The sequence below is a fragment of the Ptychodera flava genome, chromosome 12 (assembly GCF_041260155.1).
Source record: "Ptychodera flava strain L36383 chromosome 12, AS_Pfla_20210202, whole genome shotgun sequence".
Lineage (NCBI taxonomy): Eukaryota > Metazoa > Hemichordata > Enteropneusta > Ptychoderidae > Ptychodera > Ptychodera flava.
The window spans coordinates 39,556,141-39,583,855 of NC_091939.1; the positions used below are offsets into that span (position 1 = coordinate 39,556,141).

At 37.8% G+C, this 27,715-nt stretch overlaps 1 protein-coding gene across 1 annotated transcript in view; it reads right to left on the reverse strand.

Annotated features, from left to right (window-relative positions):
* The window catches only part of LOC139146365 (uncharacterized), a 39,456-nt gene extending 12,815 nt beyond the window's left edge, over positions 1–26,641 (reverse strand). Inside the window, exons 1-3 of the mRNA XM_070717757.1 lie at positions 26,244–26,641; positions 25,346–25,556; positions 19,438–19,732 (exon numbers count right to left, since the gene is read on the reverse strand). Of these exons, the coding sequence (XP_070573858.1) occupies positions 19,709–19,732; positions 25,346–25,556; positions 26,244–26,335 (327 nt within the window). The 5' untranslated portion in view covers positions 26,336–26,641 and the 3' untranslated portion in view covers positions 19,438–19,708. The remainder of the gene's footprint in view (positions 1–19,437; positions 19,733–25,345; positions 25,557–26,243) is intronic.
* Between the last annotated feature and the right edge of the window lie 1,074 nt (positions 26,642–27,715).

Below are 27,715 nucleotides of genomic sequence, written 5' to 3' on the forward strand. Positions count from 1 at the left end.
TTTGGGCTATAATATATAATACTAACCCTCTTTCAGAATCCAATCATTTCTGTGCCCAATTAAAGGGACCATAGCTGCAACACTTTTGATGATCATTTTACTGTCAGTTACTTATTCTGTTCTTCATATCAGCTATTGTTTCTTGTCCTTCTCACTAAAAGATTTTTAAATGTCCAATTTTCAGAATGACCGTACATACAGTGTGTACACATGTTAAGTTCAAGTGCTGTTGTTAAGTATCGAATTAAGGAATTTGGAGAGGTAAATTTGATAGTCATTTCTCTAAATTGCCAATTTTTAGATTCTTCTTTATAACTATTATCAAAATTTGTAATAAAATATAGGAGGGTCGCCGCAGTCATTTATGAGATACAAGACCATGAATTGTAACATTTATGAGAACAAAATGCCGAGTCAGCATTTTTTCACCAGTGCTCTCTCTGTGGACAAATTCACTCAATGCTGTCTATCTCAAAAATTAAGTGCGGTGACCATACAATATTACTTTATCTCAATTATTTATTTTCTGACTGAGCTATGTGCAAATTTCCATGAAAATGACAATGGTACAAGTTGCTTTTCCAGTAATTCTCAGTGTAATCCTATGGGAAGGGACAAATTCCATGCATATATCCTTAAGTCTGAGCAAAATTCACAAGCCAAAGCTAATAACGTTTACTGAGACCATTTTGATAAGTTGAATACAGGGTTGTACAGTTAATGAAGATGAATTGAATGAATCATCAAAAGTTACAGCTACTGTGCCTTTAAGTTTAACACACAAAACAATGGATAAATATATTTTATAGTTGAGAGCAATCCATGATCTGAAAGTGTTGCTGAGTTTTACTACTCTCCTGCAAACTCACTGCTGATATTTGTGATGTGTATGAATTCTCTGAGTTCAAGGTCATTCTGTGACCCCTTTTTGGTGTTTGTTATACAGTCTGACAACCTATTGTCAAATTCAGTAAAATATGCCTTTCATCATGTTTACTTTAACTGATGTTTTAAAAATGTATTCATTTACCAAATAATATTTTAATTTTGAAAGATTTCAAAATAAAGGCAAAGAAATGCAACTATAATATGGACTAATTTTTCTCTTTGATAACAGTTTTATTTACATCCATATTATTTACATATTTACAAATACAATACCTATCATTTCAGATTTTAACAACATCTGTATCACTAGTGTGTGAAATTGCCACAGGGATAAAGTGTGTCTCATAAAAAACAAGTCATCGTTGATGACACAGTCCCCACTTGTTAATGGGTACTTTGATTACAGGTCCCCAGAGAGGATAGAGTCCTCTTCATTAGGTCTGTGATAAAAATACTTCTGAATAAATTCGCTTGATACATGTGTGAGTTGTAGTTCAGGACATGGAAAAATCATAATAAAATGGCCACAAGGTGGCCATATTGGATCGTATCACAAAACAAATATATGTGCATATGTATGACATAGGTCAATGTCCTTGTAGCAAATTTGATTAAAATTGATTGAGATATGCCAGAGTTATGGCTTGTACATGAAAAAATCATAACAAAATGGCCGCACAGCAGCCATATTGGATCGTATCACAAAACAAATTAATGTGCATATGTATGACATTGGTGAATCTCCTTGTACCAACTTTGAATAAATTCACTTGATACATGTCTGAGTTATGGTTCTGGACATGAAAAAAATGTGATAAAATGGCCACACGGCAGCCATATTGGATTGTATCACATAACAAATCAATGTGCATGTGCATGACATAGGTCAATATCCTTGTACCAAGTTTTAATAAAATCGGTTGAGTTATGCCTGAGTTATGGCTCTTTACATGAAAAAATCGTAACAAAATGGCCGCCTTGGGGCCATATTGGATCGTATCACAAAACAAATTGACGTGCATATCTATGGCATTGGTCAATGTCCTTGTACCAACTTTGAATAAAATCGGTTGAGACATGTCTGAGTTATGGCTGTGTACATGAAAAAATCATGATAAAATGGCCGCCTGGCGGCCATATTGGATCGTATCACAAAAAAAATTGACGTGCATATCTATGACATTAGTCAATGTCCTTGTACCAACTTTGAATAAAATCAGTTGAAACACGCCTGAGTTATGGCTCTGTACATGAAAAAATCGTAATAAAATGGCCGCCTGGCAGCCATATTGGATCGCATCACAAAACAAATCAACGTGCATCTGTATGACGTATGAAGTAATCCTTGTACCAAGTTTGAATGAAATCTCTCCAGGCATCTCTGAGATATCTGCGTGAACGGACGGACGGACGCACGCACGCACGGACATGACCAAACCTATAAGTCCCCCCGGACGGTGTCCGTGGGGACTAATAAAATACACAAGTTTTCTCATCATTGACTCCCAGAAAGAAACATCAAATTTAATTCTCTCAACAAGCAATTCTTCATCAGTATATACAATGAAGTCACACCATGACACACCACAGATTCCCATTTGTCTTTGTACTTGGTAATAGTAACTGTGATCATTTTTTAAAGATGTTGCACACCATCTACAATCTCACTACAGGCATCTCTGGGACTGACATGTCTATAAGCATATGCACATTTTATTTCTGCTTTGCCAACATAACCACTATTTTCAATTCATCTGGTTAAAGTGCACTTTAGGGACTGGTCAGTTTCTTCAGCCTGGGGGGGGGGGCAGTGGATTCATGGGGGGTCACCCTGTTTTTGACTTTGGTGATAGGGGGGTCACCATGTTTTTGAAATGTCCAATAGGGGGGGTCAGTGTGTTTCAGGCTCATCATTGCCTAAAATGCTAGTGTCAGTCACAAATTTCATCATTCAGTTGTATTTTTCGGCGCGCCCTTCAAGCATACATACATCAGAGATATCTGTATGTTCAATATTTTTCAGCGTGCTCTTCGAGCTCATTACTTTGATATATCAGACATTTTTCAGCATGCCCTTCAGGTGCATGATTTTAATATACAAGGCATATATATCAGAGATATCAGGATGTTTCATATTTTTCGGCGCACCCTTCGGGCACCATATTTTAATAAATCAGAGATATCTTGATGTTTGCTAAGTGAAAGTGTACCATTATGAAATCTGCATTTCATATGAAAAGGATGACAAATTCCTGATACTTTTCTGTTCTCTCTATGAGAATTCAGTATGAGAAAGCAACATGCACAAATATTTCACAATATATATTTGATACAGTGACTTATTTTAGAGATAGAAAAATGACAAGATATCTTTCCTTCTTATTGATGCAATTATTTTCCTTTGTGACACAGGTTTTCTGTAGAAAGATGCTTTTTTATGAACAAAATAGCAGTTAAAAAAGGCAGTTTTTGTCATTATTAGCTGTGCTTTTATAGTTTCAATGTTACAAGAAAAGGTCCTCTCAGACACTGTACACATCAGATTTGGCTAAAAAAGCTCTCTATGGCTCCTCAGGAGATTTAATTGGATGGTTGGCAAGTCATAACACCCATAAAAGTTTTTGATTCACTGCTTTTTCCTCTTTGATATTAATGATTGACATCCATTTCTGTACAACAGTTCAGGACATCTGGTTAAGAATAGAAAGTGTGAAATACATTCACAGCTCATTCAAAATACAGCTCATTCAAAATGTACTGTATTCAAACTTTAAGATTGACACTTTGAAATTCCTATCTTACAACTGACATGTCAACAATTTCATGAAAACATAGAATGACTATTTAAAATATAAATACATGTAAAATGTAAAATACATATATATGTATATATGTACAGTGTTGTCCTTAGAAGCCGGGTGCCGGGTAAATAACCCGGCTGTTTTGCATTTTTTCCCGGCTACTTTTAACGTCATTAGATTATTTTTATAGACCTGTATTTTCGGGATTGCACTGCCAGCTGTGTTAGACGGCACACATACGATTAGCAGTTTCACGACCCCTTTCCCCGCATGGAACTGCACAAATATAAAACAGTTTCTAAATACCCGTTTGTGGCTTTTTGAGCCAGATCTTTTATTTGTTAAATATTGTGATTGGCTGATGGACGCGCCCATGGTGTTGTCTTTGTTACGAGCAGTGTAATTGGTTTGATTAGTATGAAGGTCATCTTACGTCATGATTTTTAACGATGACGTCAAAAAGAAATGTGGCGTCGGCAACCGGCACCTTGCCGATGGAATATTTTTTCCCGAAGAAAGCCCGTTCGAAGGTATACTTGATTCCAAAAATATATTTCGTTTATGTATGAAAAACTTCAATTTCGCTGAATTTGTGAGAAAAAAGCGCCGAAAAGATGTGATTTTGATCGACGATTCGGAGTTCATGAGACTGCAGCTAGCTTTCCGCCGCCGCGCTGGCTGCAAACCTCACGGTCACTACGAGTATGATCTTCTCAACAAATCAAGTTATTCTCAGAGCAATACCGACGCATTTTCTAGATTTAAAAAACTGAGCTAGAACTGATTTTTTTAGAAGCAACTGTTTATTTGAATGGGTATTTTTTTTCATTGATTATTTTTACGTACTAGAATCCACGGTCACAGGTATGTGTGTTGCCGACCGTTGCCGACCGGCACATCATCGTCACGGTTCATGGCTTCACCGTGGCGCTGATCCCCTGTTGCTTATAGGCAACAGGGCAGTACGTCGTGGATTCCGGCATGCGTTCAATTTCACCGCGCTTCTCCATGTTCTCCATGTTGGGTTGCCCGATAGTGTATTTCGACGGACCCTCTGAATAATTTTTTCACGGACTCATGGAGCAAATTTGAAAGAAAATAGAGTTGTTTCCTTCCGACGCAATACTGCATATCTGCTTTGATCAAATTTGGGGACAGCGAGACTCAATGATCGTGCGCGGTTTGCATTTAATTTGTTGCAACATTCCTGTCAATCACTCACTTTGTGTCATAAGTTTCAGAAACTATCGCTCGCCTGAAAATTAGCAACGTAGTAAGTTCGTAGGCACAGCTGACATGGTAACGTGCCTCTGACTCGACGATGCCGACTTTTCAGACTACACTCAGAGAATCCGAAACTTTCCACACAAAATGAGTGATTGGCAGAAATGTTGCAACAAATTTAATAATAAGCGGGCACTCATCTCGTCTGGTTGTCGCCTAAGCTAAGTCGCGGAGAGTGCTTTCGCAAACATTTTACTATTATCGTTTGCGTATAGAAAACTCATAACAATGAAAAAATGCGTAGAGACTCAATCCAATGCGTAATTACGCATTGGATCGACTCTCTACGCATTTTTTCATTGTTATGAGTTTGCTATATACGCATTTTTTTCGTAAATGCGAACACTGTTACAGTGAATTATCTTACTGATGTTTTTCTTAACAAAAGCGAATGTGTTTTGATTAGAACTGAGTTTGATGGTTTTGGGGAAACTACTATGTGATAATGAAGAATGGGAAATGAGCAATGAAATAAGCAGACAGCGGGTGATTTAAGATTAAATGTTACATCTTCACTGCAAATAAAACCATAAGTGTGTCATAAATAATACAAACAAAACAAAATCATGTTTGTTTTGTTGTATGTGAGCCACGTCTAAGACACACAACAAAAGTACTGTTTCAGTCTCAGCTAAATGTCACCTCAGATGCCACCAGAGAACACCATTTCCACTCCAAAATTTCATTTTTCGCCTTGCGAGAGGGGGGACACCCCTCTCGCGCTCTCCCCCTCGTTCGCTACGCTCACTCGCCGCTCGGTCGCTTCGCTTCCTCGCAGTCCACCCGTCTACTTTCTTAAATTACCCGGCTACTTTTAAATATAAGGACAACACTGATATATATATATAATATATATATATATATATTATATATATATATATATATAAATTTATGTCCACCTTTTTTTACCTTTGTCGCGCCGGGGGGGGGGGGGGGGGGGGTTTCACCCTATTTTCGAAATTTGGAATGGGGAGTTACCCTGTTTTCAAAATTTGGAATAGGGGGGGTCAGCCACTTTTTGACGTCGGCAAAAAATAATCCACCCCCCCCCAGGGCCGAAGAAACTCACCAGTCCCTTATTTGAAACACCAGCAATATTAACTTTTGCCTGCAGAGAAAAGAAGTGAGTGCAAAACTCTGTAATATCAATGTATACATTTTTTCAACAAAAATTCTAGAACCCCTTTCTAATGATAGGTAATAACGCTCCGAATGATCAGTGTAGCATTCTATTACTCATCATGTTCAATACATGACATCAAATACTTTCCCGTACAAATGAGGGAAGAGCATGACAATAAGGTTATCCACAAAATACTAGATTTTATATTTTTAAAGATACCACATACCTTTACTGGATTTTACTGCAGTTTGTGGTATCCATGTGTTGGATATCACACAGGTTACAATCAGCAGGATTGGCATCTGCACCTTCTAATTGGGTGACATGCTGCTCAGCCGTACACAATAGACAACAATGTGCTGATTGCATCACTGCTACTGTCTTTGGGGCTGTAGTTTTCCTGTTGGTAAATTGACAAAAGTCATAAGACATTAGTGACACACCTTCACAAAATTTGCAAAATGTCTTTACAAGATTTGAGAAGTAAATAAATCTTGATTACCCTACAGTGTAAACTGGATCAGATACAATGGCAGCTGGAAACCTGTCTAAACCCGTCAATTTTCAAAGTCCACTTCCAATAGAACTCTACATTAAAAGGACCTTTATAAACCAAACACCTCTCCAAACTGAACAATTTTCTCAGTCCCTGAAGGGTTCTGTTAATTAGATAGGTTTTACTGTATCTTTAAAACTAAAATAGATTCGAGAAATCGTAGACACCTTTTTGAGAATAACAAAGGCTATTCTTGGTACAAATCTCAACCATAAATATTGTAGCGTTGTCTCAGAAAGTGGAGAAAACTGCTTTTAGTCCTTTGAACCCTGTGGTCCAAAGGATTTAGGCTGGGTTACATCTGGAAAGAGTGGCAAAACGTCTATGCAAGGAGGCAGTGAATGAAGAGAAAGCAGCAGTTGAGGAGGAGAAGAACAAAGATAGTGATGATGTGGACTCATCATTAACCAGTTTAGCTGTTTCCTATGACATGGGTTGGCAAAAACTTGGTACTGGCCGACAATACAATAGTCTCACAGGTACATCGCACAAGTACACTATAGCAGTATAAAAGCACCCCACAACACAATGACCCAAGTTTAGCACACTGCTAATATATTTGAAAAACTGATTGGATTTTGCCCTGTAGTGATGTTTTAAAAATGAGATAACCTTTAATGATACTTATTTTGAATCCAGTATTTCTCAGTGAAGGTGATGTTTTTGACAAACAAACACAAATATTTTGGAAAATAAACACGTTATCTCTAATTTTCAGGTATAGAACTAACAGATAACACATACTTTATGGGGTCCAAAACATCACCCTCACTGAGAAATACTGGATTCAAAAAGTATAATTAAAGGTGTATCTCATCCTTAACTAGCCAATAAATTGATTAGAAGAGTGTGTAATTTGTATTGACATTTTCCGCTGTAGAGGAAAATGTCGATACTTGAACTACACTGGCATCTGGTCAATATGCTGGCTATGTTTTCATAACCATAGCAAGTGAAAATGCAGTGCAAAACAACCCAATCATGAATACAGATATTTGAGGTTCCACTGTATACAGCAGTACACATAGTTCTGTTGTATATTATAATACATCTATTATTTCTTACTGTATACTATATTATATTGGTAGCAATGTCCAGAAGTGTGACAGAGTACACCACATTGTATGTTCATGTATCTAAGTATGTCAGAGCTTTGAAACTTAGATTTACATGTTTATTCAAAGACTGAGACAATTGTTATACTTTATTTGTGAGGGACTAACCAGTTATCGGTAATGTTCATTTTTCATAGGTCATGGTTCTGTAATCAGTGTCAAGTCAAAGAAAATTTTAGACTACGGCGCGGTACCTGCAATAAGAGATGCCAAGTATGTGAACACGCAACACGGAATCAAAGGGAGCCACTTAGTTCTCTATATGACTGTCGCAAAACTGGAGTTCATCCAGCAAATCAATGGAGTCACTAGTTGAGTTATTCAATAGAGCCATGGAAAATGATGTCCGATATTGAACCCTAGTGGGGGACGAGGACTCCACAAAACATGGAGAAATATTTGTGACTCTTTGAAGTATGATGTTAGGAAATGGTCAGACATAAACCACGTGCAAAAAAGCCTTGGAAACCATCTGTACAAACTCAAAGGAACACATAAGGAACTGACCACAACAACCATAAATTATTTTCAAAGAATGTTTGCATATGCACTGTCTCAGAATAAAAACAATGTTGATGGTATGAAAAAAGCCATTCTCAACAATGTTCCGCATGCTTATGGCAACCACACTCAGTGTGGACAATGGTGTATATCATAAGTATGGGGATAACTACAAACACAGAGGCTTACCATGTGGCAAAGACCTACAGGATGAAAACACAATTTTTTTTTTCCAGCATCCAACAGGCGTTAGCCCAATTACAGGATGAGGTATACACATAACCCACTAACCCCTAATGGAGCACTGAGGAGTAAAGTGCCTTGCTCAAGGGCACAACACCGTGCTAGAGTCGTGAACTCACCATCCTCCGACAGTGAGTACATTACTCTGGACCTACCAGGTCTTGAACCGGGTCTCGAACCCACCATCCTCTGATAGTGAATCCGTTGCCCTAACCACTGGTCCACGGTGCCTCCTTATTTTACAAGACAAGTAATTCAGGGAGTGATGAAATCATTCTCTGATCATGCAGAGAAATTAGCCCCACTCGGCTCTACACAGCCCAATGAATCTTTAAATCACACAATAGCAAGCAAAGCCCCAAAGTCATTGCACTTTGGGGGCAGTGAATCTAATGACTTTAGAGTTGCTGCTGGTGTGGTACAACACAACACAGGGAGAATTTACGTATCTGAAGTCTTAAGAACACTTGAACTCAGTCCTGGGGGTTTTGTATGAAGTTCAACCAGAAGGTTGTCCTCAGTACAGAAGTCACAAACAAGAGAAGGAAAGAAAAGAAGAAGGGAACTCAAAAGACACAGACTTTCAGATATGACTAGTAAAGAAACCAGAGAAGGAGTTGTGTACCAAAGTGACATAGGTTTGCACAATGATGAAAACTTAGAATGCATATCACCACCTGTTGTAAGACCAGAAAAGGAAAGGGTTCAAAATATTCAATCATATGATCAAATTGTGTACTTTGACCTTGAAACATCAACCCCTGGGGACAGTGCTGAAATTGTACAAATTTCTGCTGTAACAAGTGACGGCAGTAAGATATTTGACAAGTACATAATGCCCAATGGCAATATAAGTAGAATTATTGGTAAAATTACAGGACTTACTGTTATGACAAAGAGAGGAAATCATCAGTTATTTTATAATGGGAAAGAAGTACCCACTGTAACAGAACAAGAAGCAATTGCATCATTTATAGACTGGTTACAGTCTGTAAGTAATAATGATATCAATTGTACAGGGGGTAGCAAACTGTGTATGAAATGCATACTGATTGGTCACAATGCATGTATATTTGATTATAATTATCTCATCAGAGCCCTATATAAGTATGGTCTGTTTGGCAGATTTGTAAATGTTGTTTGTGATTTTGGTGACACACTACCTGAGCTTTGAAGGATTTCATACCAGGGAGAAACAGCTACTCTCAAGAGCCACTGTTTACTGATATTGTTGGAGAAAAATATGATGTCCATAACTCACTAGTAGATGTGATTGCACTGTCAAAAATAGTATGCAAGGCCAACATGCCACTGAGTATCCTGTCTAAGTTTACCTATGATGTGCATTCAATGGATACTCTGCAGCAATACAGTATCTATTGTCTGAAAATCAATGTCTCTCTACACTTTCAATTCTCTCCTGTACTCACAACAAAGTTATTTCAAAGTCTATGGCTGAGAAAATTGCAGCATCTGGATTAAAATATCATCATTTGCAAATGTCATTCAACAGAAATGGGTGTGATGGTATAATTGCTGTTTTGAGTGAAAATGTCAATAGCAAACCAAGAGTAACTAAAAACAAAAAAATTATTGATTCATTGTTTGATCACTTCAGTGGTACCTAATATGATAACAGTGTATTTTGAATAAAGAGAGCTTTTTCTTACACATTATAGACTTGTCTAGTAGTTTATTTTTCAAAATAAATAAAATTTCATTCATTCACCTATACAAAACTGATGGTATATCAGTCTTCCAATGTTGTCTGGCAGTTTTTGAGTTCAAGATAGGAAAATACCCTCACTAATGCCCCATTGTATTTGAACATGTTTCCATTCAACATATTAAAGCAAAGTGATACCCACATCTTATCATTATTCAGTCCAAATAATTTTACAGCAATCTCACAGCACTAATACAAAAAAACATTGTATGCATGATTGTCACGGTTGAGTAACATTCAAAAGCTGAAGTGAACTTGATTTAAAGGCTTTATTGATTTATTTACTTGTCATGTCACATATTTTATTGTTGTAAGTTGTCAAGAATTTCACAATTTTGGAGTATATCATGTTAATATTGCCATAAATTATGAAACATAATTTCTCATCTTTGCCTCCAGGGGGCGCACTTCAACAACAAAGTCTCTTGGTTTTAGAACTTTTGGCTATATCTACAGAACTAAGGTGGTGACCCCCATTTTTTTTCTATTGATATACTTTTTGGTCACTTATCCCTCGATTGAGAAAGTTTCATCAAAATCTATCAGCAGGAAATACTGAATTCTGCCATGTTATTTCTTAATTATTCAGTCCATTGTTTCCCTATGCAGAAATATGAAAATCATAAATTTTAATGATTGGATATCTCAAAAAAAATCATGGTGACACCCTAATTTTTGTTGACAATATAAATCTATATAGGGTCCTTGGTCATTCCAGAAATTTTAGTTGAAATCTATTGGTGAGAAATAAAAGGCGCACCAAACCTTAAGTATTCTTAGGCTGTGTTCACAAAAAGCAGTTAGGGGGGGGGGGTGCTGGAGGAATTCAGGGGGGATTCAAAAATTTTGAGGGCAGTAGAGGAGGAGACTTGAAAATTTTGCTCTACCTACAGGTGGGGGGGACTTGAACATTTTTTTATTCCCGTTTTTTACGATTGCAAGGTTTGGTTTAAAATTCAATGAAATTACTGAGTGATAATTGAATCAGAGTCCAGACTGAAAGTCATTTGTAAATGATTCAAGTGCGGGATACATATTCACAGGCTGTGTTGGAAAGCTGAATACTGGATAGTTCAACACACTGTAGGGAGTAGAACAAGAATGCAGTTGTATAAACTGAACAAAATTATTGTCAAAATAATCAAAGTTAATACAGATACTGCCCTGCTACTGTCTAAGGGCAGTGTCACTGTCACTGCATACTGGCAGTGACAGAGATAGCTCTGACTATGAAGTAGCTGAAGGTAGGTAGTAGGTTCAGGTAATGTGACACTCATGACGGTGAAACATATTTGTACACAGGATCAGGCCTGAGGGCAACACATGGAAGACCAAGAGACTTGAAAGTTATATTGGATGTTTGAATTCTAGCATATGAGAATAATCAAATATTTCAAATATTAAATTAAATCAATATTTCAAATATTAAATTCAATTGATTTACTTAATTTTCATATTCTCATTGTAAAATAACACTGAAAAGTACAACTTTGTATGTTGACTAGTACAGTAAAGACTCTAATTTAAATGAAAAATGTGTGACAAGATGGAATTATTTTAATTTTTACCAAATTTACCATTATTTCACCAAAAATTTCAACAATTAAGACATTTATTTGATGGAATATTTTATCCTTCCTTATTGACATTGTCAGTTTTGTACAACTTATAACTAGCATTTAATGTAGCCAGGAATTCACAATTTGCATACCCTTTCATGGTCATTATTTTGTGTGCTATTCAGCAGGTGCCATTGGTGTGGCCAGATCGAGTTGGATGAACTAAAGTTGGCTTTGACTGATAAATCAAACAAGTCCACTGATGTCTTTAAAAATGAATCAATTGAAGAACTTGCCTGGGAATATGGCTCTACAAACTGCTAATAACAGGTAGTGTTGAACATTTCCGAGCAGGACTGCCCCATAGATGTTTATATTTTCTTTGCGTGCATCCCTAATACGTATGCAGCTATATGATCAGTGTTAACCACTGAGCAATTATAGAGTGGTGGCCACCATTCTTTAATGTTTGGTAAACGATAGAAACTTATTACCATTACAATTACATTTATTGTTATGCAAATTAGTCTCGACTCTACCAGAGAATCCTAGGAAGAACATTGATGATAACTGGGGTGGGGGGGGGACTTGAAAATATTTTATCATATAGACGGGGGGGGACTTGAAATTTTTTGAGGGTATTGAGGGGGGGATCTGAAAAAAAATAAGATTTCAATCATGATTCCTCCAGCCCCCCCCCCCCCCCGTTATTTGTGAATGTAGCCTAACTTGCATATTGCACAATACTAGATGCTGTTACTTTATAACACGTGAACCAAATGTGATGCTATTTTGTATATGACATCTTCAGAGAAAAATCTAGATAAGAAAATGGTGGGCGTGGCTTGCATAATTAAGGATAATTTGCATATATATATATATATATATATATATATATATATATATATATATATAATTTAAACATTCAGTCATTCTGTGTTTTAATGAAATTGTTGCCATGTCAGTTTTAAGATAGGAACTTAAAAGTGTCAATTCTAAAGTTTGAATACAGTATTTTAAATGAGCTGTGAATGTACTCCACTCATTTTATGCATAAGCAGATGTCCAGAACTGTTGTAAGAAAAATGTGATTGTGAAATATTAGTGCATGTTGCTTTTTAATACTGAATTCTCATGGAGGAAACAGAAAAGTATCAGGAACTTGTCATGCTTTTCATATGAACTGCAGATTTCATAATGATTAGTACACTTTGCAAAACAGACTTTCAATTTACAGACAATAAGATATATCTGACATATATCTCTGATATATTAATTTACTGTGCCAAAGGGCGCGCCAAAAAATATTAAACATCCAGGTATATCTGATATATATACATATCTGATATATGAAAGTCATGCAGCTGAAGGGCATGCTGAAAAATATTGTTTGATATTTTAAAGAAATGTGCCTGAAGGGCGCGCCAAAAAATTTTAAACATACAGGTATCTCAGATATATATATGTCTGATATATTAAAGGGTGACACCCCCCCCACCCCCCCCCCCCCCCCGCCGAAGAAACTGACCAGTCCCTAAATATCTGAGGAAGTTGGAGGTACCTTCAGGTTAGACAAATTTAACAGAGTTGTAGCTCATGGGCCTTTAATACCAGTATACAGTATCAAGCATAAACCACTGACATCATAGCACTCTCTGCACTTTTTACATGCTGTTTTACATGCTACTGATTATATGTTTACCCTGCAGCAATTAGTTTAGATAGGTTGCAAACGGTCACCATTATGTGCAATGCTTTCAAGAGGGAAGGTATACACTTTGCTTGTAGTTTGGCACATGAGTAATGTTAGGGCAGACAATTTCACTTATAATAACAAATGTGCAATTCTGGTGTTAGGGCATCCACCCTTGAAATCAGGTAGAGGTGTGCCCAGTGGACTATGAAGCACAAACTCTTCAACTTTTCTTTAAGGTAGTATGTGCCTCAAAAGTGAAAGACTTAAACTTTTGCTTAAACTTTCTTCAATGAAACTTTTGACCTTTCTCTCACCAAATCCAGAATAAAAATCAGGGGTCACCGTGCAAAGTTTGGTATCACATAAACAAATTACCTAAATTTATCAACGTTTCAAATTCAAAATGGCCAACATCCCTGTGTTAACTCTATGGAGAAAAATAAAATTATCAATTTTCGAAAATCTAAGACACTGAAACATTTTCTTACACCAAGAGCTTTAAAAAGAGGCCCCCCACCACCCCCAGTGGTAGATCAGAAAAGAAATGTAAAAGTTTGAGAGCCTGAATATCTGTGCCTGAGGCATGTTCTACTTTAAGTCTTGGGTAAAAGTCTACTTAAAAGTCCAAATACTGGCAATATAACTTTACATTTTCTACAAAATTTTTGGTCAACATCATCCTTGAGGAATAATAGGGGTCAAAAGTCAGCATTTTATCAACATTTCCTTGGTCAATAAGTCTACCTACATCAGTGATCGAAATAATCGGTGGCAATGGTGGCATTTGCCACCAAAAACTGTCAATCTGCCACCAAAATTTTTTTCTGGTGGTATTTTTCTGCCACTAAATTTTGGGTCATCATGTCATCGATCCTACGGCTTGAATGAAGGAACACTGAAGGAACACGCATTGTCTGACGGCGGAAAAACTCATTAGCCAAAAAAAAACCCAAACTAATTGCGACATTTTGGCATGTATGAAAACACAGCGTGAATCCAAACTTGTGATTGGCTAATCTCCATATCGATGACAGCAGCTTTTGTACACTTGACATGTTGTTGCCCTCTGTGATAGCCGCATATGCAGTCATAAGGCACAAGATAAAAGCATGTTGTGACATTTTGAAAACAAAGCCAAACTGCAGCCTACATGAATTAAATAACAATAAATACTTGCAATTCATTAGCCAGTACAGGGCTCAAAAATTCCTATCGCCCGACGCCCGCCCGTGGCTAGTGAATTTTGCGTTCGGGCAAGTAAAATCAATATGCTTCCCGTCCGACGGGCAAGTGCACCAGCGGTTGAATTAACTAAGCTCTGGACAATTCAAGCTTGAAAACCTATTTCATTAGGTCTGTACACGCCTACAATCATTGTAAGTCCTTCAACTCTCAGAAGTTTTTTTTCTGAAAACCCTTGAAAATCCGCCCGACATCGCAAAATAATCGTTCTTGCTGTTGTAAAACACAAAAAGTCGTAAAAATAGAGTTTTGAGACATGTTCTCTCCGACGGCACGGAGTGAACTCACTGTTTTGTATGTGTGCCGTAAAGTTGTATGCTCTTGACAGTGGTTGCCATTCTCTTTGTGCAAGTGTATGAGTCGTATGACAGTCGATCGGCTTCACGCGATAGTGTAATTGCACCATGTGCTTGGTAAATGGATGTAAACTTATTCGAAGCCATGCATGGATCTCGGCAATGCTTACTGTTCAACGTAAATCAACCCCCAGTTGAAAAAGTACAAGTTTACATCATAGTCGAAACGGGCTCAGTCGAGTCGTTGCAGCTACGTATTGCGTGAGATGCAGACAGTTTCAAATTTCGTGACCTTGGTTGTTAGGGATCGGCTCTCACTTACAGAAAACAAATCTGCACTGAAGAGTAACGAAAACGAAACTTGAATCTGCTCTCTTGACGAATACATTTATCAAAATAAAACTTTGAAAGACGGCTGTGCTCAGTGAGTAAACATGTAAACTTTAACAGTACATGTGCGTATGCATTGGCAGATAAACACTAGCAGAGCAGTTGTTTGTGATCTCAGCTTGATAATAAAGAGCAGCAGCCAGCCATGCACATTGTAAATCACACAATCTTATTAATCTTATGCAAAAATTTTAATTTGGATTAGGTTGTGGAAAAATTCCAAATTCAAAGATGTTTTCTAGATGGCCAAATCTACAGAAAAAACTAAAGTATTCTCACATTTCTTCTGTGACATTTCAGATTTGGTAATAGTCCTTCATTTTAACAAGAATGTAGTTCATGTTTGAATCTGTTTTTCCCTCTTTGAATTCACTTCATATGGCCAAACTCTTGCTCTCTGTTACAAATTACTAGTACAGTTATTAGAAATTTAGGGCAAGTAATTTTTCCTCTCGGGCAAGTAAAAATGAAATTCACGTGTCCCACGGTTAGTAAGTTTGAAAAATTTTTTTCGAGGCCTGCAGTATGGGTTGATTTTTTGTGACGTGTACTCACCATATTTTCAAGAATTTATAAATTAGAATGAGTATGTGGCAATGACAAAATGTTGTATTATACCGATCACATGATGTGTTAAACTGCCACCAGATTTTTCATAATTGCCACCTGATTTTATATCTGGTGGCAAACTTTTGCCACGAGAAATAAAAAAGTATTTCTATCCCTGTAAGCTACATGATGAAAAAAGTGGAGTTTCAAATCTGCTTTACAAAATCACATACCCTTGCTGTGGCAGTACCCTCTCCTTGGTGTGCAATGAGTTGCACAAAGTATCCAACTAATATTTTTGGAAATTGGTTTAATGGAACTGCTGGTAAACTTTGAACCTTTGGAAACACCCTAATGGGAGTTAATGCAGGGGTTTTGAAGAGATACACATGCAGACTGGAAACAATTTTTTATTTTTTTGGTCTGTTGGGTGAATTTGTTGCACTATTACGTTACATATAGACATTGATTTATAATATCTAGCCAAATCATGGGAAATATGTGATGGCTGTAAAATTGTACACCAATTACAATTCGCCAGATTTTGTTGTCTTGTAGAAAGCCATCATAATTATGCTAGTAACCATGACATCAAGGCTGTACAGATTCCTGCTATCATAATTGTTATTTTGGTAGTTGCATGTGGTGTACCTGTGTTGGTGCAAGAGATTCTGTTAAATGTATAAACTTTGAATATTGTTGGCAAATATCTTCCACTTGTTTCTGAAAACTATCAAACAAAACACTAGACACTATTGAAATATAGCATTTTCTCTTGCCAATTTCTTTGAAGAAATATAGCACTTCAGCAAACTTCTACTTGGAGATTGAAAGTACTAGTTTTTTAAATGCTATATAGTTACAATAACCATGTCATTACACTTCAGAATACCATAGAAACTTCTTGTAAACAAACTGAATTTTCAAACAGTACACATTATTGAAACAGCATTTTCTCTTGCCAATTTTCATTGAAGGGCGCCCTCTATAGCACTTCAACTTCTATTTGGAGATTGAAGGTACTACACTGGCATTGAGATGTTGTAAATGGTTGTTGCTAATCTCAAATATTTGCAGTATTATAACTCCACTGTTGACTAGTTGGATTTCAATTCAAAATTACACATAAACACTGATCAGAGCAGTATAAACACACAGCGTTCTCACCAGGCCGCGATTCCGCGACATTCTCGCGTATTTTTTCTGTTTTGTCGCGGATTTCTTGGGCGTGCGCGCCAATAGTGGCGCGCCTTTGAAATTATAAACTTTCGTGATGCCAGCCGTACGGCGCGGCCGGCCGTATCATACAGCCAATACTTCTCAACATGGACGTAAATGATTGACGCGAGTAATTACACTTCCTGGTTGAAACCGAGGCAATCTGGAGGCAATACCCGTCAGAGGGCGTACTTAAGCCACAGTCACTTGTGATTCGATACATGATGGCCGATGTGTGGATGCATTATCATTACGTATACCACACAGCGGCCGTCGTGTATTGAACCACACGAGACTGTGGTAGTCTGACGCACTGGACGTGGTGTTCGCCTTGCATGCATACCGGTACATGTCCACGGAATTCGCGGAAGCTGGAGGCGTCATGGGCACGATAAATATTTTCATAGGCTACGACAACGATAATCCGAACTATGAAAACACAAGAATGTAAAGCTTGTATATCCCTAAGGAATTACATGAACATTTTTCGAAAACAACGAACTCGAACTGGTAGCATTATACTGTGAGTTCCGCATGGCAACCAGGGTCTTGACGGGAACGACGTTATAGTGTTCGTGCCGTTGAGATTCAGTGAATTTTTGTTCTCGAAAAATAACGCAACTTTGCTGAGATAATTTTTAGGTCTTTGCTATCTTTGGAATCATGTATAAACTTCGCGGGAGATACGTGTTGTGTGATGTTATCAGGCATTTGCTCCGTTCCTCGCCCACGTGACCTAGTACCTACGACTGGAAATGATCGACAACTGGCCCACTGCCGATTGATGATATTATTCCAAAAGTAGTTCCGAGGTTTAAATGTGGAATAGTTGGAGGAAAGTTCTCTTATTATGCAAACAATTATCAATTCTTGGCTTGCGCATGTGATAAGTATATTATTCCAGGCGAACTTATACGTGAGAACATGGGCGTCTTTTTCCATGCTTCAATCAATTGACGAAATTTGTAGCCTTGGCTGGCGACCAAAATTTCACGTCAAAAGTTGATGATTGTTACAAACATCATAGGGATATGTTTCCTGATCTAAATAAATGCTGACTTGGCCTATTCCTTCTGCTGGTTGTGAAAGGGGGTTTAGTGTGCGAAAAAAAAGTAACTCATGACAGGAATCAACTGGGAGCTGAACGACTGGACACTCCAGCAACTACTGTTATTGTAGAGGGCCCCGAAATGGATTCTTTCACACTGGAAAGAACGAAAGTCCCATAGACTTGTCATTAAAAGGCACTGATATTCAATATCAGTTGATATTTTCACCGAATGTTTACAAAAAAGTTGTTAAGTTGAATGAGTTGTTGAGTCCTTTATTTTTTCCATGCATAGAATAAGGTTCGTATTTGCAGTTTGACTTTTTTAACATATTTATATATTGTCTCACAAAAATCATCCGTTGTCCCGCTTTTTTTTGGTCAGCGGGACAAAATGTCCCACAAAATTTTTTTTCTGGTGAGAACACTGAACACATACATTATGTTTCTGTAAGAGAAATTGGGTTATGTTGAATTTACTTAGGTTGTTAGACATGATTAAACATTACACTGAGTAAAGGCTCTCAACACCATCCATTTTAATCCTTTGAGCACCAAAGTCAATATTTGTTGCCTTTATAAAATATACCACAGTCAATTTTTTGCAGATTTTTGCCAAAATTTTGATAAAAAACTGTAGACAATGAAATGTGATATATACTTGGTCCAAAATTATCAAAATATGACAGAAAAAATAATAAAAATTGGAAAAATGTTACAATAAATTTTGGTGGGAAAAATTACAGCATTCAAAGGGTTAATGAAATGAACACCTAAACACTTACATAACAGAATACCCTAAATGTTCACAGCATATAAGACAAACCAAGACCAGAATCAACAACTTGTACTTTAACAAAAGACGTTCTGTTGCAAGAACACTATAGTGGCTACTCCATTGACAGCAATGAATTCAAATTTCCCGAGATCCTGTCATTGAAGACAGGAAAACTGTAACTATGAAGTCATTGTCCTAGAGACTGTATCACAGTCATCTATGTCACAGTGAATTGTGATACAGTCGTGAATATCTAGTGATCTGTGATCAGTTGGGTACCTCGGTTTTAAATGACTTATAATTAATGAAAATTATTTTAAATCTGACAAAGGTCAACACCCAAATCTCCTAGACCTTTGTAATGTCAAACACAATTTTTTGGAATTCGAATTTTTGCTTCAAGCACATTCAGATTAATTCTTACCTTCAGCAAATACATCTGTAGGAAGTGAATCTCCATGAGTTCTCTAACTTCTCAATGCAATGTGGATGATGCAGTTATACGTCCTTTTATCAACATCTTTGAGATATCCAAGCTTTGGTTCACAACTGGTGTTAGGGTCCACCACGTGTTAGAGATGGATTAGTCACAGGATATCCCCTTAAATCATACTTAGTATTAGCTGTGTTAGGGTCCACCACGTGTTAGAGATGGATTAGTCGTCACAGGATTTCCCCTTAAATCTTACTGGTATTTAAGTTGTAGTTGGCATTTTCATCTGAAAATAAGTATATGGAACTTATGAATATGAAAGTCGATTGTACACAGCAAATTTACATTTAGTTTTAAAACAAAAAAACAGATTTTGCAATTCTTTCATTAAGTTGATATTCTGTTATTGATAACATACTCTGAAAATGGTTGAAAAGACTTTCATGAAGTTCAGAGCAAGACGAAGTGTAAATCAAATTTGTGTGCCCCTTTTGCAGTCAGTGCGTCATATCTCAGGGTGATAGTTGTTAATCAGTAACAACCAAGAAGTATAGATTGAGGTTTCTTCAAAATATTTTACAATTGCATGGGTATTGACAGAGATCAATGTATGTTAAAAACATAGAACATGAACCACAGGTCTGGATAAGTACAATATACAATGTGTACACCACAGCATGAACCTGGTCGCAGTGTACATGTATTCAAAAACTTAATGAAACATCAACACAGAATGGTGCCATGTGTATCATGGACAACGTGACTGCAGTTTTAGCTTTGACACATTTAAATTACACCCGGCGACATATTGGATATTTCATCTCAAAGAAGATTACCCCTATGTTAATGTTTTTTGCAAGTCCCATCTTCAACTTTTTCCAATCCTGTACAAATAGTCCCCACTTGTAAATGGGTACTTTGATTACAGGTCCTCAGAGAGGATAGAGTCCTCTTCATTAGGTCTGCGATAAAAATACTTTTGAATAAATTTGCTTGATACATGTCTGAGTTGTAGTTAAGGACAGGGATAGAAATACTTTTTTATTTCTCGTGGCAAAAGTTTGCCACCAGATATAAAATCAGGTGGCAATTATGAAAAATCTGGTGGCAGTTTAACACATCATGTGATCGGTATAATACAACATTTTGTCATTGCCACATACTCATTCTAATTTATAAATTCTTGAAAATATGGTGAGTACACGTCACAAATAATCAACCCATACTGCAGGCCTCGAAAAAAATTTTTCAAACTTACTAACCGTGGGACACGTGAATTTCATTTTTACTTGCCCGAGAGGAAAAATTACTTGCCCTAAATTTCTAATAACTGTACTAGTAATTTGTAACAGAGAGCAAGAGTTTGGCCATATGAAGTGAATTCAAAGAGGGAAAAACAGATTCAAACATGAACTACATTCTTGTTAAAATGAAGGACTATTACCAAATCTGAAATGTCACAGAAGAAATGTGAGAATACTTTAGTTTTTTTTCTGTAGATTTGGCCATCTAGAAAACATCTTTGAATTTGGAATTTTTCCACAACCTAATCCAAATTAAAATTTTTGCATAAGATTAATAAGATTGTGTGATTTACAATGTGCATGGCTGGCTGCTGCTCTTTATTATCAAGCTGAGATCACAAACAACTGCTCTGCTAGTGTTTATCTGCCAATGCATACGCACATGTACTGTTAAAGTTTACATGTTTACTCACTGAGCACAGCCGTCTTTCAAAGTTTTATTTTGATAAATGTATTCGTCAAGAGAGCAGATTCAAGTTTCGTTTTCGTTACTCTTCAGTGCAGATTTGTTTTCTGTAAGTGAGAGCCGATCCCTAACAACCAAGGTCACGAAATTTGAAACTGTCTGCATCTCACGCAATACGTAGCTGCAACGACTCGACTGAGCCCGTTTCGACTATGATGTAAACTTGTACTTTTTCAACTGGGGGTTGATTTACGTTGAACAGTAAGCATTGCCGAGATCCATGCATGGCTTCGAATAAGTTTACATCCATTTACCAAGCACATGGTGCAATTACACTATCGCGTGAAGCCGATCGACTGTCATACGACTCATACACTTGCACAAAGAGAATGGCAACCACTGTCAAGAGCATACAACTTTACGGCACACATACAAAACAGTGAGTTCACTCCGTGCCGTCGGAGAGAACATGTCTCAAAACTCTATTTTTACAACTTTTTGTGTTTACAACAGCAAGAACGATTATTTTGCGATGTCGGGCGGATTTTCAAGGGTTTTCAGAAAAAAAACTTCTGAGAGTTGAAGGACTTACAATGATTGTAGGCGTGTACAGACCTAATGAATAGGTTTTCAAGCTTGAATTGTCCAGAGCTTAGTAATTCAACCGCTGGTGCACTTGCCCGTCGGACGGGAAGCATATTGATTTTACTTGCCCGAACGCAAAATTCACTAGCCACGGCCACGGGCGTCGGGCGATAGGAATTTTTGAGCCCTGTACTGGCTAATGAATTGCAAGTATTTATTGTTATTTAATTCATGTAGGCTGCAGTTTGGCTTTGTTTTCAAAATGTCACAACATGCTTTTATCTTGTGCCTTATGACTGCATATGCGGCTATCACAGAGGGCAACAACATGTCAAGTGTACAAAAGCTGCTGTCATCGATATGGAGATTAGCCAATCACAAGTTTGGATTCACGCTGTGTTTTCATACATGCCAAAATGTCGCAATTAGTTTGGGTTTTTTTTGGCTAGTGAGTTTTTCCGCCGTCAGACAATGCGTGTTCCTTCAGTGTTCCTTCATTCAAGCCGTAGGATCGATGACATGATGACCCAAAATTTAGTGGCAGAAAAATACCACCAGAAAAAAATTTTGGTGGCAGATTGACAGTTTTTGGTGGCAAATGCCACCATTGCCACCGATTATTTCGATCACTGGTTAAGGACATGAAAAAATCGTAATAAAATGGCCACACGGCAGCCATATTGGATCGTATCACAAAACAAATCAATGTGCATATGACATAGGTCAATGTCCTTGTACAGACTTTGATTAAAATCGGTTGAGATATGCCTGAGTTATGGCTCCGTACATGAAAAAATTGTAACAAAATGGCCGCACAGCGACCATATCGGATTGTATCACAAAACAAATTGATGTGCATAGCTATGACATAGGTCAATGTCCTTGTATCAACTTTGAATAAATTCAGTTGAGATATGCCTGAGTTATGGCTCTGTACAGGGCTTGACAATTCCTATCGCCCGACGCCCGGGACAAGTGAAATTTACGTTCGGGCAAGTCAAAAATAAAATCTGGTCGCCCGCCGGACAAGTTGTTTATACAACTTCTTGCACAATCAACGCGAACCTAAGTTGCGGTGTCGCCCGATTTGCGTTGTCGTTCACACAAAATAAATGTCAATCACTGACTTTTTTAGATACAATTGTGACGTTCTTCTGCGATTCATTTGCCGACTCACACAATGTTGCAATTTTTCGATGATCGACATGAAATTGTTTCATCGTCCAATTAAAAAGTTGCTTAAAACTTGGCGTAAACAGCATTTCTTTGTTGTATGCTGACTGCTCCGCCCCAACAAATTAGGTAAAAAATTGCAAAACCCAATGCCATAGTGCTTATTTGCAATCGACCGTGCAGTACTTCAAAATTATTTATGCGGCCTCGCGAGGTAGACGAACATTGTTGGCAGATAGTTTGTGGAGTGATCGCTGTAAATATGAGTATTTTACGGTAATATTTCCACTAATGCAAACAAGGCATTGTGCATTTTCGCGAGCCAGAGCGTAATTTCCGCTCCGCAGACCTACGCAAAACCAAGCAAAGTTGTTGCCGTAAAGAGGCACGTAGTTTACGACGATGGGCATTGTGTAACTCTGAGAAACGACATTGTGATGATTTACGACGGCGCCACGAGGGCCAGCGTGAGTGGGATCGTCTGAGAATCGACGACTCGATGTGATGATCGATGTTTCTGACAAAAGATCTTAACATAATCGTTATGATGAGGAAAAACGCCGTAGACGTTATCTCCTGAAATGGAATTTGGAAAGCACAGTGGCCTTGGTTGAAATATGACGGTTCCAAAGTGTTCAGTACGTCGTGTCTCAAATACCCCACCATTGCCAAAGCATGGAAGTAGGAAGAGACTACCTCCATGACCAAACCAAGCGAAATGCTTTTCTTGACAGATACGACATGTTTCGCGTTGAATCGATAAGGTCTCACGAGTTTAGTCAACCGTATTTGGACTGTTTGGCGCATCGCAGATGAGATCGTGACAGGGACAATGATTGTGGAAATTTTTTGGGTCCCGCTGAGCCCGATAGTACGGTTTCACTTGCCAACAATCCGATCGCATGCACTCGCAATGCGTGAACCGAATGACGACGACCAGCGATAGAAACTGACCAATCTTTTTACGACGGCATTTATGCTTGTCAAAAACGGGAAGCCGATGTATGATATGTACCTTCAAATTCAATGTTAGCTCTGCGTACAGGTCTGTGAGTTCCCGGCGTTATACGGCCTCTTGTGGTGGAGGCCGTATGACGCCGGAAACACACAGACCGTACGCAGGCCTATTTCAATGTAAACTTTTGAAAAAAATCGGCGTCAACATCGGCGAAAATTACCAAGATAAGAAAGCCCTGAAAGCCGCTACGGACTTCGTCGCAAGCATTTTGGTCTTGATTATTACAAATGGAGGACAAGTAAAATTTTTGAGAGGACAAGTGAAATTGAAAATCCACTTGTCCGATGGACAAGTGAACTGGAAAAAAAATTGTCAAGCCCTGTCTGTACATGAAAAAATCGTAATTAAATGGCCACCTGGCAGCCATATTGGATCATACCACAAAACAAATCAAAGTGCATCTGTATGACATATAAAGTAATATTTGTACCAAGTTTTGAATGAAATCGCTCCAGTATGCAGAAAATCAGGGAAAGTTGGGTCCGGTTCCCACAGACTTTGATATTCTCCCACTGTTTTTTTTCATGTGCGATTTTATCTCATGCCGTTCTTGAGCCAGGGTAATCCCTGATTAAACTTATCTTTCTCCGTTTATAAAATGTATACCATAGTCTGTGTATGTATATATGTGTACATGTATATGTACAAATGTTTTTTGTGTATTTATAGGGTTTGTGAGTTGACATAACTGTGCTTAAATTTTTGTGATGTCATATAAGCATTTGCCTAAACAAACAAAACCTATACTCTTTGATATCGAGATGCTCTCGTGGAAAGGGCGACTGCATCCCAACCTATTCCTCAAAGAGTGCAAAACAAATTTGCATATAATTTGCATAGAATAATTTAAAGTGCATATTAAAAGGACAGAATGTGAAACAAATACAACTCTTGAGAAATTTTTTATGATAAATTATTCAAATGGGGCACTATGTCACAGAAAAAAGCAAACTGTCTTGTCAAAAACATGTCGCAGTTGGCCAAGAATGCTCGACATCCACTTTTGCCCTGCTTTTATATGTTTCAAAAATTACCTGTAACTTTTACTTTATTTAACAGTTTCTTCTCAAATTTTCTCCGAATTATTTCGTGATCTGCATAAATTTTATCATAGATCACTTTTGATTGAAATAACATGTAGAAAATGTGTAAAAATGTCTTTTTCCAAAATTCAGGTAAAAATGGTGGCCATTTTGGAATGATTTGCATAAATATTTGCAAATATTTTGCATACATTTGCATATTTTGGGGGGCTTTACTACATATTATGAAGGGGCATGAATAGACAAACTCAATGATATATAATAACCCTGCACATATACTTGGAATAGTTTATCACTCCTGAGGTGTTATGTATTTCCCATCTTTTACCATAGCTAATGTATGTGGCTGTGAAAGGGTTAAACCTCTTACCTGCCATTGTTTGACATCATCCACAGATTTGTCCAGTGTGTCTTTCATTTCTTTGACTGGTGAGATGACTTTAGTCCAACTCTGCATCAGATCGTCAAGGTCACGTTTCAAAGTCTCAGCTCTCTGTTGAGAGGTTGAGTTCTTCACAAAGTCAGTACATGTTATACAATGTAAGGGTTGATTGCTGTCATAGAATGGTCTGGTGCAACTCCTATCAAACAGAAATTAAATGTATGAAATTTAATTTGGCATTGGAAAATGAGGAGTTTTAAGCCTAGGTAAGAGACAGGCAAAATCAGTATAAAGTCAAAAACAAAACAGAATTAATAAAGAAAAAAAGCATACATGAAGTAGAAGAATGCAATAATTACCATTTACAGCATCTTACAGATATTTTTCTCTCATATTTTTTATAACTATTAAAAAACACATTTTCATTCATTTATCACTTCTGACTCTACTTTGTTGCAGCTTACAATTTCCCATCAGTCAGCTGTGCAGAATGATTGGAGTCCAAGCTAAGCACGGCCGTCAGTAAGCTGTATTCAGTATAACTGGAGTGCTAAGGCGAGCTGCAGTATTCTCAACAAGCATACGCCGAGGAACCATAGCTACTCTGTGGGTATGGAAGTCTGCTTGATTGATCGTCTGCTCCATCAATCGATCTTGAACTCGGTATTCTGCCCTCTGTCCTAACTAAATATTACTTTAAAGCCTAAAGCACAGAGTACGCGTTTGAGGGGAGTAGACTAACTAGCCGATAAGCGGCTGCGTCAGGAGCATCTGCTGTGAAATTTTACTGTCTCAGTGTCTAACTCTGAGAGCGATGGCCCAGATATTAATTTTAAACTGAGCATGCCATTATATTGCCACACAGGAAACTGTTATTGTGACTCACCTTCGACTCCTGTTTGGTCGCACGATATATCTAAAATGATTCCACATTAAATGAAATATGTTCGGGAGGTAACTTGGATCGTTCCTAGCCATATCCGAAACGCAGTGCACTGTATATACACTTGAATATCGTCAATATGCACCGCCATCTTGTCCGTCACTCACAGTACAGAGGTAGCCCGGCAGTGGATCTGATGAAGCCTGCAGTTTTCGTCAGTTCCTTGCAAGTCTCTGGCTCAGAAAACAATTATCCTTCACAGAGAAATGTTCCGTGGATACTTTCAGTGATACGTTCCAACTTAACAGTAATCACTGACTCTGAAAGATAAACGACGTTCACATCGAGCCCTAGGGCCATACATCGCGTAAGTTTTGCTTGTGGACGGTAATTACTATGTCTGACGCCTTGGAAAAATTTACACCAATGGTATTCTTTAGCGCCCTCTATATCTTAACGAAAGTGCATCTCGCCGTATGAATGCAGTCGTCCTGTGTACCAGTAGGAACTGAGGAACTGGTCAGTTTCTTTCGCCTGGGAGCGGTGAATTCATGGGGGGGTCACCCTTTTTTTACTTTGGTGTTGGGGTCACCATGTCTTTGAAACGCCCAATAGAGGTCAGAGTGTTTTTGAATTTCCACACGGGCCCATACTTTTCTAAAATGCATCGTGTCAGCAGCAAATTTCATCATTCAGTTGCATTTTTCGGTGCGCCCTTGGGGCGTGTTACTTTAATAATCAGACATATTTTTCAGACCTACATATATCAGAGATATTGTATATTCAATATTTTACAATGGGCTCTTCGGGCGCATTAGGGACTGGTCAGTTTCTTCGCCGGGGGGCGGTGGATTCATGGGGGTGTCACCCTGTTTTTGACTTTGGTGATAGGGGGGTCACCATGTTTTTGAAATGCCCAATGGGGGGGGGGGGGTCAGTGGGTTTTGAATTTTGACACAGGCTCATCATTGCCTAAAATGCATTGCGTCAGCCACATATCATTCAGTTGCATTTTTCATCGCGCCCTTCGGGCGCGTAACTTTAATAATCAGAGATATTTTTCAGCACACCCGACTTTAACATAACAGGCACACATATATCAGAGATATCTGTTTGTTCAATATTTTTCAGTGTGCTCTTCAAGCGCATTACTTTAATAGGGCCTATATCAGACATAATTCAGCACGCCCTTCCGGTGCATGACTTTAATATGAAAGACATATAAATCAGGGATATCAGGATGTTTCATATTTTCGGTGCGTTCTTCGGGCGCCATACTTTAATAAATCAGAGATATATGTCAGAGATATCTCGATGTTTGCTAAGTGAAAGTGTACCATTATGAAATCTACAGTTCATATGGAAAGCACGACAAATTTCTGATACTTTTCTGTAGTCTCTATGATGAGAATTCAGTATGAGAAAGCATATTATGCACAAATATTTCACAATATATATATTTGATACAGTGACTT